This window comes from Triticum dicoccoides, chromosome 5B (assembly GCF_002162155.2).
Source record: "Triticum dicoccoides isolate Atlit2015 ecotype Zavitan chromosome 5B, WEW_v2.0, whole genome shotgun sequence".
Classification (NCBI taxonomy): Eukaryota; Viridiplantae; Streptophyta; class Magnoliopsida; order Poales; family Poaceae; genus Triticum; species Triticum dicoccoides.
Genome location: NC_041389.1, coordinates 684,807,123 through 684,820,784, shown reverse-complemented (window position 1 = coordinate 684,820,784; position 13,662 = coordinate 684,807,123). Strand labels below are relative to the sequence as shown.

The window sequence follows — 13,662 nt, the reverse complement described above, 5'->3', positions numbered from 1 at the left end:
CCGCCCAGGTTGGCCCCCATGAAGCTCCGCCACTGGCGCCAGCCACGTCGTTAACTCAAGATCTCTTGGCTCCAATGCCATGTAGAAGTGCATGCTCTGGTCAATGCAACCAAAAAACCGGTTTGATAGAAAAAAAAACTAGCAATATACTACTCCCTTCGTTTCTAAATATAAGTCTTTGTAGAGATTTCACTATGAACCACATACGGATGTATATAGATGCATTTTAGAGTGTAGATTCACTCAATTTGCTCCGTATGTAGTCTATAGTGAAATCCCTACAAAGACTTATATTTAGGAATGAAGGGAGTACATTTATACTGTACGTCAACAAATAATCAAAGTACCGCGTCTCAAAGCAACGATAACCTTGGTCTTTCAACTTCACGACATGCCGGCCGGTGGCCCGCACGGGTCACCGCGACCACGTGCCGCCGCTCCTTCCGAAGAACCACCACACGGTCGATCAGTCTACATTAAGCTTCTTCATCCCGCCCTCGGCGTGGGCGCGATCCCGAGCCCGCCGCTCTAAGACAAGCGTCTTCACTCGGGCCTCAACACGGGCGCGATCCCGCCGCTCCATCGCCATCTTCACGGCCACCTGCTCTAGCTTCATCAGCCTGCGCAATATCGTCTGCAGCGCCAGCTCGGTGCGCGCGCCGTCCTCGAGCGCCGCCCGCATCTGCCCCCACATGCCGCCATACATCTCCTGGAGGACCTCCTGGCACTCGCGGCGAGGGTAGAGCTGCTCCAGCGTACGCGGCCGCCCATGGCGTCCCGGCGCCGGCGCCGGCTCCGGCTCGACTTCTTCCGGCGACTCCACCATCCTTGGCTTGAGTTCCTCCAGTGATTTCTCCGTGCGTCTCAGCGTGACCGCCAGCTTCGAGTACGTGGCCTCGAACTCCCACGCGTCCCTAAACGCAGAGACTCTGCCGTTCTTCGAGGCCGTCGTCGTCTTCCGGTCGTGGTCGGCGCGGGGTTTCTTCGCCGCGCTCGGGCTCGGCTTGCGGGAGGCGGCGGCCTTGCGCTTCGGTCCATGCTCCGGCTCCTCCCTTGCGCGACGCCGCGTCAGAAAGTCACGCCCGTCCGTCGGCAGCGGCAGGAACTCCGTGAAACCGCGGAGGAGAGGGCTGTCCGCGGAGCCGAAAACCTCCAGGGCCTTCCCGTAGATTTGATGCGCGTTCAGCGTCCCCTCCATCTCCACGTTGAAGAGAAGCACCAGGAGCATGTCGTAGAGCCCGGCGTCCGCCGTCTTCACCCGCTCCAAGAACCGCATGGGCCCGGCGCACTCGTCGACCGTGCGGCGGTGCTCCCTCTTGGGCCGCTTCGGCGGCGCCGCGGCGGCGGCATCCTCACGGACGGGCTTGGCAGCTTGGTGGTGGCTGGGGCGGCCGAGAAAGGCGTCGAAGCGCTGGAGGAGGTCGGGAATGGCGTCCGCTCTGGCCAGGACGGCGTGGGTGTCGGTGGTGTTGCCCCTGCCCAAGCACGCGAGGAGGTGGAGGATGGTCTGGCTGTGACTGCCTGACTGGACGCGAGGCCGGCTTTGACATGTTGTATGAATGATAGGGCGGCGTTGAATTGGCTCGCCGGAATCTTGTCTGGCAGTCGCGCCATGGCGGGCCGGCGGTGTTTGCTTCTGGTGCGGTGGGCGGTGGTTGATCGGCCTATTTATTCCCCTGACAAGAGTTTTAGTAGGACTCGTACTACCGAATCACACTGCAGGTGGGACATAAGGCATAGTGTGGGCTCTTCGATCGGCCCACTTACCAAAAAAATGTATAGAACCAGAAAAAAAAAGGGAAACTGCTTCAAAACAGCCGGATGCCAACTACCGCATCGCGCAGTCCCCTTTACCTTGTGACGCGTGGCCTGTGGGGGCCACCCACATACCCTCTCTTTCCTTCCTTATTTTCCCGTGCCCCTCCCCTTCCTTAGAGCATGTCTAACAGAGCCCTCAAAAACTCAACCTTCAAAACTAGTTTGAGGGCCGAGAAAATGTCGTTTTGAAGGCCGAAAATCCCTGACGCAGATCAGTGCCCTCAAACCAACCCTCAAAATCTCTGTCTTGTCGTCCTCTTCTTCTGCACGGAGGGAATCGAGCCGGGATGGGTGGCCGGGGCAGGGAGGCGCGGGGCGGGGCCGGGCGCCGGTGTTGGCGCGGGGGCCGTTGCCGGCGGCGGAGGAGCGGTGGAGAGGGTGGCCGAGGGCTGGAGGGGGTCCATGGCCGCCGCCGGCGGCGCGGACCAAGGCTGGCGGCGGCGCGGTGGTGAGAGGCAGTTGGGGAAATTTCATTCCCGCGCAGCTCGTTGACCAAGTGAGGGTTGGGCCTGGAAATTGCCCTCCAACCCTCACTAGTGCAGGTTGGCCTCGAACTTGAGGGTTCGGCTTGAATTTTTTTTGAGGGTTTAGGGATTTGAGGATACCGATCTGCGCCTTTTTTTCCTCAACCCTCAAACTGGCAGTTATTTTGAGGGTTTGATCAGTTTGAGGGCTCTGTTAGACATGCTCTTATCCTCTTCCCCATGCTCCTCTCTTTTCTGCTCCTGCAAGACACATCAGATGTGGCTCGCTGCACTGCACGACGGAGCTGCGGGGGCTTCGCCGTGCTACAAGGCAAAGGGGTGCCACCGCACTGTGAGCTGCGAGCAAGCACTCCAACAAGCCATCAATGCTACGACGGCCGGCGACGTGCTTCGAGGCGGTGCTACAAAGGCGCTGCCGTGCGTCGAGCCAGTGCTGCGACGATCCGACGACCGGCGACGTGATGCGGGGCAGTGCGGCGACGAGTCGACGACCCACAACGTGTTATGAGGCGGTGGTACAACGACCAGCGACATGTTGCGGGACGGTGCTGTGACGGCGGCGACGTGCTTACTCGGCGGTGCGACGGCGGCGTCGTGTGTCGAGGCGTTGCTGCCACGAGCCGACGATTGACGGCATGCTGTGAGGCGGTGCTGCAAAGACCGGCGACATGCTTCGAGCCGGTGCTACGACGGCGCCACCGTGCTTCGAGCCGATGCTACGATGACCGGCGACGTACTGCGCTGCCGCCGCCGTGCTGTAGGTGGTGCTACGACGACACCGCCGTGCTTCTAGTCGATGCTACCAGACCGGTGATGTGCTGCAAGGCGGTGCTGTGACGGCGCCGCCATGCTGCGAGGTGGTGTGCTCCGACGACCCAACATCACTCCGGCGACGCCTTGACAGAGCTCCGATCTGGTGGCACTTAGGATGCTATCTTGCTGTGTAAATGATGCATGCCACGGCCGCTGTTTGTTTTCAACAGACACAGTAGCGGAAGACGACGACTGAGTCATGCGCATGGAGCACGAACGGATGCATGGTTGCGAGTTGTGTGCATCCAATGGCTGACGGCCCGAACAAGAGATGGACCGGCAAGGACCCGTGAAGGGATGGTCTTGGAATTGTGGGAGGCCACTCCGTTGGTGGTAATATATATAGCTACAAAATTCTTCTAAAAAAATATAGCAACAAAACAAGGGAAATCACTGTGATCACCCGATAATGATGCATGCGTCCGCCGTCTCCATAGCCGTTGGATCTGATTCTTACCAGATAACTAGAAGCAACGTATTATCTAAACTAGGTTTTGCAACTGAGTTGTTGCAATATCTCCCACTGCAACAACTAGTCTGTTGCGGGATCTGGATCCCTATCCCCTCCAGAGTAGTGGCTGCCCGTGCTCTTCCCAAGCTCCCAGTCAAATCGACGTCTCATCGCGCTGCTTGGACCGCCACCATCGGCGTTTGCCGCTGGCCGCCCGCTCCACAATGAACATCGGCCGTCGCATTGCGCCTGAACTCAAGCTGCATTCGTTGTCCCGGGGAGCACCACCTCGCTGCTTGCTGCTAGCTACAACAAGTTTCTGCAACTAGATCTTTGTTGCAAAACAAAGTAACAAGACCTCTGATACAAAAAAATTAAATTCCAACAAGATCTCTGTTGAAAAAAAAATTAAATTGCAACAAGACAGTTGTTGTAAAAATAATCCATAACTTGATTTATATTGCAAAAATTTCTGCAACATAACCCATGTTGCAAAACAATTCTAAAACACGGCATGTGTTGCAATGGTAGAAGGTGACCCTCGGCCACTCATTCCGTCAGACCCGACCGCTCATGAGGCGGCGGACTCCCACAAAATAAATCATGTTGAGTTCCTTTTGTTGGAAGTGGGGAGAACATTATAATTTGCAGGAAGATGAAATTTAAGAGACTTTCATTCAAAGAACAGATTTTTGTGTTCATTTCGAAAGTCACTGTTTGTACGGTGCAAAAGTCGGGCTCCATCTCGAAGCTGGTTGAGCCGAACCATTCCATTCCACCATTCCCCAGCACACACCTAGATCCAGCAACCACCAATGGCATCGCCGCCGCCGGCGCTCCCGGACGAGGCAAGATCATCCTCCTCCTCCGCCTCCCACCCGACGACCCGGCCTGCCTCCTCCGCGCCTCCGTCCTCTGCAAGACCTGGAGCCACAACGTCTCCCGCCCCGGATTCCGCCGCCGCGCCCACGAGCTCCACCGGGCACCCCCCGTGCCCGGCATCCTCCTCCAGGACCGGAGAAACAAGCGCGTCCCCCGCTTCAACCCCAGCACCGCTTCGTCCTTCTCCCTCGCCGTACCAGAGTACGGATCCTGGCTGGCTGCAAATATCTTATTCTATTTGAGAACTGTTATATGCGTCTCCAGCACTAGCTAGCTAGTTGCGAATATCTCATGGCTATGCAGTTTACTCGCATACCACTACTTCATAATCTGTGCAAACTCCAGCCAGTTGTTAGAAAAGGAAGTCAACAGAGCGAAGTTAATTAGCACCTTGTGTCATCAAATTGGTTGACAGAATAATTGTAGCTGTGTTGTCCAATCATAGATCACAGTAACTTTCTGCCGGACCATGTTATATAACCTTGACATATGGACTGAAATTGTATGCCTTTATTTTATTATCAGGGTTCCACCAGATGGGGAGAAGTTGCTCTAGAGTCTACCACTACCAGCATGGTCTATGGTCTATGGACATGGACGAGTCTTGCTATGTGAAGCTCAAGAGCAGACTCATCCTTTGGGTGATGTTCCTAAGTTTAAGAGCGCACGGAATGAAGAATCTGCAAAGAGTTCAGGTAGGGCCAGCAAAGTTGATGCTGGGAACCGAAAAGACATCAGGTAGCAATGTTGATGGTGCTCTACCTTCAGAGAAATGTGATTCTGAATAATTTGTTGTACGCTTGTACTGTATATACCATTACCCCTTTCCCCCAGACACGTGTGGTGAAATACTCAAAGTTTGCATTATTATCTAGGCATGTGTCTGAAATTTTACTTGTATGGAATAATTTCTCAAACAAGTTGTGGAACTAACTGAACCCACTGATGTTAGCATGGCACGGCTGATGGCCCAAGGTAATCATATTGCACACAGAGTTGTGAAGTGTATTTGGACTTTGAACAGTTTGCAGTGTGGCGATATCTCTTAAATTATCATCATCATTCCATACGAGACAATTTAGTATAAGTTGTTTTCCTAATATATATATTATTCAATTTTAAAGCATAGATAGTAGATGATGTTGCACAAAGCATAGAGAATCTCTGCTTGCTCGGAACAAGCTTGTCTTTGGGTTGTACATATTTTGAACGTGTACCTGGTCCTGCCGTCCTGGTGCCATGTGTCAGTTACTCTATAGCTATGTCTATGATTACAGTGTGTGAACAGTCGATTATCTTCCCAAGGAGATTCTGAACTGGCATTATTTGATCAAACAACATTTAACCCCTCTCTTGTTGAAGGCCATGGCTTTTTTAAGCCGAGAGAACGGCAAGCACAATTCGCTGCCTAACATCGTAACCCCTTTTTATTTTTACATTTTTGCTAAAAATCAGTCGACTGATTTTGTTTTGGCTTTAAGTCAAATTTTGAGGCGTTGATTCAGTCTGAATCTTGGCGCACCGGTGTGTCTGTGTTCCATGTGCGAGGGGTTTTGGCGATCAAGATGTGCGTTATTGGGTTCTGGTTTTTTCTCCCACCTGGTCTGGACCCGCGCCCGTCCCCCGAGGGGAAGGAGGAAGGCGAGTTTTCCCGGCGGGAGCTGCAGGGATGGATGGCAGGGCAGAGGAGCTGTCCCGTCGGGCGAGGCATCACCGAGTGCCGGTCGGTGGGTGCGGAACCAGCCGCCGTCGTCGGTGGGGAGGAAGGTGCGACCATCAGTGCACATTATTATTGTTGTTTTATTATTTCTTTAGTCATCAGTATTTTTGTTGTTTTATTATTTTCTGAATTTCATTGTCTTATTATTACTCCCTCCGTCCGGAAATACTTGTCATCAAAATGGATAAAAAGGGATGTATCTAGATGTATTTTAGTTCTAGATACATCTCTTTTTATTCATTTTGATGACAAGTATTTTCGGACGGAGGGAGTACTTCAGTACTTCAGTCTTCAGTCTCATTCTTTCAAATTCAGTTTATTGATCTTCAGTGCACATGTTTATTCATTATTCAGCAAGTCCCTTCTCACTTAGATTTTCATTTTTCAAATCCCTACTTATCAGTCATTCCTCAGCCTATCAGGTTTCTTAATTTCAGTCCTTCAGTATATATGTCCTCAGTTTTCTTCTGTTTCAGATTTCTGTAATTTGTCCTTCAATTTTAAAATTACTCATTCTCCAGTCTTTCAGCCCTACCTTCTCAGTCATCTTCAGTATTCATTGAACATCAAGACTATGCGATCAGGCCAGGTTTGGGCAATGGTTTTTCCAGCGTTCGTTTTTCGACGTTCTGTCGCTATCTAGGATTGTTCAGATTTTCCCTTTTTTTAGATAACATCGCCACAACTTTATCATCATTATTGTTCCTCACATGAGGATTTGGTTCTTCAGTTTCGTCAATAGTTTCAGTATTAGGTGTCAGTTTCATCAGTTTCCTCGCTAGTTTCACTGTTCGGTGTCATTTTCTTCAGTTTTGTCAGAAGTTTCAGTGTTAGGTGTCATTTTATTTAGTTGTGCAAGTTACCACATAGGCAGGTTAGTTAGCTAGTTTAGCAAGTTTTCAGACAGTTTTCTGAATATCTAAATCTCTCATTTCGCTACTTTAGTCTTCATTTTATTTCTTCACAATGATTTTCCTTTTTAGTCCTTTTCCCAGTTATTATTTCTTCATTTTTCCAGATTAGATACACGCTGGAAATGCATTGAATGGGGGTGTCTGTGTTGTCGAATCCTACCGTGATCAGATACATGCTTGAAAGTCAGAGATACAACTCACAGCAAAATCATTTTTGCAGGTCTGCGCAACAAGCCTCCTGACATCCGCGTCGCTTCCAGTGACTGTAGCAGCCAAGAAGGAGCTGCCTGTTTGTGGGGGTGGGTCTCAAGACGGAGCTTTTTGGGCTTGAATGTTAGGTCAATTTTTGGGCATTCAGTTCGGTTCAATTGCAGGCTACGTTTTGCTCTGCCTCTCTTTTTGTGTTTTTTCGTAACACTCTAAGAGCTTTAGTTTTGTTATATACTCCCTCCGTCCCAAAATAAGTGTCTTGAGCTTAGTACAAATTTGTACTAGAGCTAGTACAAAGTTGAGACACTTATTTTGGGACGGAGGGAGTACAATGGAGTAGTGCCCTGCGGATCCTCTTATTTCTTTTGAATGTTTTTTTTTGCAGGAGTTCATCGCCCCCCCTCCATGTGGACTGATTAACACTTCTTCAAAGGGACAACTAGGTACCCCCTTTTTTAATTCATGTTTTCAGTTTGTGTCATCTTTATGTCAGTCAAATTAAGTTTTCCTTTCAGTCTTCTTAGTCTCAAGTTTTAGTATCCTTATTAGTTTGAGTGTTGCTCGACTGGTGATTCAAATATATTCATGAATTTGAAAAAAGTTTGCAGATTTCAGAAAAGGTTCATGAATTTTTTTGAAGTCTTGGATTAAAAAAAATTCATGGGTTTGATTTTTTTTACATGAATTGGAAAAAGTGTGCGCATTTGAATCCTCTGCAAAATTGAAAAAAGTTCGTGAGTTGAAAAATTGTACATGAATTTAAAAAAACATGGATTTGAAACAAGTTCACGGGTTTTGAAAAAAGGTTAATGAATTTGTAAAAAATTCATGGCGATCGGGCATGGACGGGGGCAGTGCAACTCTAGCACAGACAGGGAGTCAATAGTTGGATGCAGAGTGGGCGACAAGATCCTGGGCAGGAGGCGGCATAGCTTGTACGGGCGACGCCGAAGTGCGGATGACCGGCGGGTGGTCAAACATGAGATGTGGTAGTGCTGGAAGGACTGGATATTTTTAGGCGGCTGCTAAATCATCCGCCTAGCCAGCCGTACGATCTGCCCCTGGTGGTCGTTCGATCACGGCAACACAGCCCCACCCCATGTCTTCCTCCTCTGATGCCATTTCACGAGAGAAACGCAGCACCCATTGTGGCACATGCGTCCTGCGACCTCGCGGCACCGGAGCCATCGGCGAGCACTGCAACGCAGCTCCAAGAGCCGCCCGCGACCGATACATCGCCGACGGTGCTCGGGAGCCCGGCGTGCAGCACCGGGACCACTGGCGTGCGGCTCCATAGCAACACCAAGCGCGGCAAGAAAACTTCAACGCAGCACCGACGACGTCTCCGGCTAAGCTTCATTGCAGCTCCAGCAGCGCTCTATTGCAGCCACAGCAGCGCTCCATTGCAACTCTAGCACGCGAGAAGAAGCTCCAACGCAGCACCGGTGGCGAGCAGCCCAGCCTCCTCCTGCGTGCTGCGTTGCAGCATGGGCGCCCGCCTCCGGCCTTCGCACTGCGTTGCAACACCGGCGGTGAGCAGCCCAGCCTCCTCCTGCGTGCTGTGTTGCATCACTGGCGGCGAGCGGTGTCGCCCTCCTGCCTTCGTGCTGCGTTGCAACACCGGCTGTGAGGACCAACAGCTGGTGGTTGCGACCCCCCTCATTCGCGGCAACAACAACTAATTGTGCCGGGACGCAGCAGGCGGTGGTTGTCGTCGTCCCTCCCGATTCGCAGCTGTGGTGGCTGGTGGTCGGCGTTGCCATGGAAGCCCTCCCCTCTCGGATGTGAAGAACAAGAGATGGGGAAAGGAAAGAGACGAACACGGAGAACGCGTGGAGAAGAGTGAAGGGATAAGGCTGAGGGGAAGCGGTGGACTAGCCCACAAGGGCACGTGTCGAGCAGAGGGCGAGGTTTACGACATGAGAGATCAGTTGGTTGGAAATAAACGTTTTCCATATTTTTATCACTTGCTCTGTTCACCATATACACGACTGACATGTGGGCTCACTTTTGTTGAGGTGTTTTTCTAAGAAAACTATTATAGAAATGAGGGACACAAGTGTCTTTTCACGTGCCAAGTAATACCGTCTGCTGAAAATATGGAGGGTAGTGTTGGGAAGGAAATTCAGAACCAATGTCAAATAGGGAAGAAAATAATTTTCAGATCAAATAGGAGAGACATGCCTAACCCCTTTTAACAAACTGCTTGGGCTGAAGCATTCCACTCAACCACCCAGATCCAGATCTAGAGACCACCATGGCAGTAGAGTTGTTGATGCTCCCGGATGAGCTCTTCGAAGAGATCCTCCTCCGGCTTCCCCCCGATGAGCCAGCCTGCCTCCTCCGTGCCTCCCTTGTTTGCAAGGCCTGGGGTTGCGCCGTCACCCGTCCCAGCCTCCGCCGTCGCCTCCACGAGCTCCATCGTACAACCCCCGTGCTTGGCTTCCTGCACGACCGTCGCGACAAGAGCATCTCAGACTTCATCCCTACCACAATATCGTCCTTCTCACTCATCGTTCCAGACCGCCGGTGCTGGCGGGCCCTCGACTGCCGCCACGGTCGGGTCCTCTTTCTCTCTAACTCCAAGGGCCAAAGCACTGAGGAATTTCTCCTGTGGGAGCCAATCACGGTGCCCAACAGCGCATACCGGTGCCCGTGGCTTATGACAACATAAGTGCGAACATGATTGTGTACCCACCTGCCGCCGTGTTCTGCACAGCGGACGGGTGCGACCACCACGACTGCCTGGGGGGGCCTTTCTGCGTGTTGTTCATCTTCTCTGTCAACAACGTAGACACTGATGACGACACTGACGATGACGGTGTCACGTGGGCAGGTATATACTCGTCAGAAACTGGCACCTGGGGCGAGCTGACCTCATTGCAACCCTTCTGGCCCATGTGCTTCACATTTTATTCTAGTGTGCTTGTTGGGAGGTCTTTGCTCTACTTCATGTTTGATGATGGGTCCATCCTAGAGTATGACCTTGCACGGCACGGTCTGGCTGTGGTTGATCCACCTGAGTCAGACTACATCGACCAATGTAACATCATGCTGGTGGAGGACGGTGGACTAGGTGTTAATGAAGTTGTGAATTTGCACCTCAAATTGTGGGCACGGGAGGCGAGTGATATCACTGATGCACGATGGGTGCTGAGCCGAGTCATCTACCTCGGCAGTTTGCTCCCAATTAGTGCTTTCGTGGGTGCAGAGACTAGGGTGCTAGTGTTGGGCTTTGCCGAGGGAGCAAATGCCATCTTCGTGACCACGGTTGCTGGCGTCTTCATGATCAAACTACAATCAAATAGGGTGAGAAAGGTGTGCGATGATCATGGCTTTTGTAATTTGATTCCACTTGTCAGCTTCTACACTCCTATGCCTCGAGTTGAGCACAAGGATCCGTCGTTGAAGCATAGTGAGGAGGCAGATGGTACCGACCAAGAAGGGGAGGAGGAGAAGACAGCAGATCATGCACAACAGTTGATTAACAATGGGTCCAATGTTAACAAGGAGGGGGACTTTGTTAACATCCTTGAATGCGCTATCCATGCCACAGAGAACAGGTTAGTTCGGTGCTGAAGCATGCCAATGTATTCTTTGTGTGGAAAATAAATTGCAAGTATTTCAGTGCTCTTTTGGGTCTGTAATTGTTCTAACATGCCCCTTGCTGCTCTAGGCCTTTGGCTTTTGTAGTTTGGTTTCAGATGTTCTATGGTAATGTGATTACTGAGCTATGAGTGTGTTGCTGTTTGAGATGTTAGTCGAGAGCAATACTTGGGAGTTAGAGCCTAGTATGTTCTGTTGTGATTAGCATCATTTTTATATCAAAGTTCAGGTACCATGCTAATCTACTTGGGAAATGTTATATGTGTCCAGTACTGGCTAGTTACAAATATCTCACCACTCCGCAGTTTATCCGTATAGTACTTTACTTCATAATGTGTGCAAACACTAGCCAGTTGTTAGAAAAGGCAGTCAACAGAACAAAGCTATCTCCTTGTGTCGTCAAATTGGATGACAGAATTATTTTAGTTGTGCTTTTCTATCATAGACCACAGTAACTTTCTGCCTTGTGTTATAGTCCTTGACATATAGACAGAAACTGAATGCCTTTATTGTCAGGGTTCCATCACCTTGTGGGGAAGTTGCTCCAAGGTGTACCAGCACGGTCAACAAATGTGGATGCAGCTTGCTATGTGAAGCTCAAGAGGCGTCTGATCCTTTGGGCGATGTCCCCAAGAGTGCACGGAATGAAGAATCCGTGAAGAGTTCAGATAGTATCAACAAAGATGGCGCTGGGAACCCAAAAAACCTGCAGTAGCAGTGTTGATGATGCTCCAGTTTCGGAGAAAGGTGATTCTGAATAATGTGTTCTACATACTCGCAACTCAGGGCTGCACTACTGTGCCTTGAAATACTCAAGTTTGCCTTATTATCTAGGTATATGTATGGAATAATTTCTCAAACAAGCCATGGAACCCTCTGCCATCAACATGGCACAGATGTGAAGTGTGTTTGGGACTTGGAACAGTTTGCTGTGTGGACATATATCTTGAACTATCACCATCATTCGATATGAGACCATTTAATTCGAGTTGTTTTCCTAATGTTTACAGTAGTGCGCATTGTCCAGCTTTAAGACACAGATCGTGGATGATGTTGCACAGAGCATAGGGAACTTTTGCTTGCTCCAAACAAGCTTGTTTGTGAACGTGTACCTGGTGCCATGTGCCAGTTACACCACACCTATTTCTACAATTACAGTAACGGTTATTCAGCACTTCTGTATATATTTTCTCATTGTTTGCGTCTGTCACGCTCCTCTTGAAGCCCTCGGTGCAGGAGCCGGATCCTCTAACTTAGAGAAGGGAAGTCACGGTGCTACAGTGCTTGTCTAGTGTAAAATGAAGAAGGAATGCTAGGGACTATTAGCAGGTTATTTACTTTTGGTAATTACTGTAGATATAAAATATCTAAAATTAATTTTATCTCACCATCAACTTGTTTGTATGTGATCAGTAATTTAAAAATTAATTTTAAGTTATTTTAGCCTCAATTGTATGAATTAACAATAGAAAAGTTAGGATACTGTAGCTTCTCTAACATCCCTTGTGTATGTTAGAGGATCTAGCTCCGTCGGTGCATAGGTTACATATATATACTGATCTGGTTTACTTGAGGGTGTTCTCCATCGTGTTGCTTGGTGGTGTCCCATGGTCTTCTTCTGCTGCTTTGCTAATCACGGGATCTCAGCGTCCATGTGTTCTACAAATGTTTGTTTCTTGGCGAAAAGTCCATTCTGCACCCGAGCTCATATGCTCCCGCATGAACAGTAAAATCGAAAAAAAATAAAAAAAAATTCAAAAAATTCCAAATTTTTTTGAGACAAACATTGACAAAAGTTCTAAGTGCCTGCAAAAATTCGTCATGAAATCACATTCCTAGAAGGCGTGGCAAAAAAAAAACAAATTCAGTGCTTCAAAATGCGTTTGAAAGTAGCTTTTTCAGAGTACTTTTTTTGTTTTTTTTGCCACGCCTTCTAGGAATGTGATTTAATGACGAATTTTTGCAGGCACTTAGAACTTTTGTCAATGTTTCACTCAAAAAAAAATGGAATTTTTTGAATTTTTTTTGATTTTTTTGATTTTACTGTTCATGCGGGAGCATATGAGCTCGGGTGCAGATTAGCCGCGTCCGTTTCTTGGTGTGTTCAATCACCAATGATTTTAATGAAACGACGACGCTCTTCCTGATTTGGTCATGAAAGAAAAATGGAGCGGGAGGAACGTAATCGCTTTTGGCTAGAATAATCTTATGATCCATTCCATTTTGGAGGATAATGGCCAGGGAATATTAAAGATAGCGTTCACATCAAATTTTGGCATGGCATAATCATAATTAAGATAACCTCAAATGAAAAAGTATTCTACATGGAAATTCTTCATGCCATTTGAACCAACAACTTGGTGGTGTTCGGGTCATATCCACCCGAGCTCGTCTCGAAAGCCAAAACAGTGCTCGAAGTGCTGAGAGTTGGTGCTCGGGGGTGTGTTCGCCCCATTAGAGCATCTCTAGTGGCTTGTGTATCCCATAGTCTATGTCAAATATAGACCATCAGAGACCAAAAAATGTGTCCAGCGGCTTGTGTATGTGCTAGTTTAAATTTTAGACATCCACCCGAATCGGTACGCATTGTCCATATTTAGACGACGGAGCGAGGACGTCCAAACAGAGCTGCCCCTTCGCGAGCTCGCTCCCGCGCCGATCTGGAGAAGTTGAAGACGAGAAGACGCCCACGCCACTGCCCCGAGGAGCTCGCCGTTGCTGAGGTATGCTCTGGTTTTTCCGATTCGGAGAGAGGGAGAGTGA

At 49.3% G+C, this 13,662-nt stretch overlaps 1 protein-coding gene and 1 pseudogene across 1 annotated transcript; one reads left to right on the top strand and one right to left on the bottom strand.

Annotated features, from left to right (window-relative positions):
* Positions 1-466: 466 nt before the first annotated feature.
* LOC119310516 lies at positions 467-2,292 on the bottom strand. The gene is made up of 2 exons (XM_037586244.1): positions 2,050-2,292; positions 467-1,525 (listed from the first exon to the last, which is right to left on the bottom strand). The coding sequence occupies exons 1-2, from the start codon at positions 2,290-2,292 to the stop codon at positions 467-469; spliced, it is 1,302 nt and encodes a 433-aa protein (XP_037442141.1).
* Positions 2,293-7,744: 5,452 nt separating this feature from the next.
* Positions 7,745-11,614, top strand: LOC119310514 (annotated as a pseudogene).
* The last annotated feature ends 2,048 nt before the right edge of the window (positions 11,615-13,662 follow it).

What these genes read in the sequence shown, in the direction of transcription:
- LOC119310516 (XM_037586244.1), bottom strand. Translation starts at nt 2,292, where the DNA reads ATGAAATTTCCCCAACTGCCTCTCACCACCGCGCCGCCGCCAGCCTTG. An exon ending in ACAAGACAGAGATTTTGAGG is followed by an intron (nt 1,526 to 2,049) that starts GTTGGTTTGAGG and finishes CCTCGCGTCCAG; the next exon opens with TCAGGCAGTCACAGCCAGAC.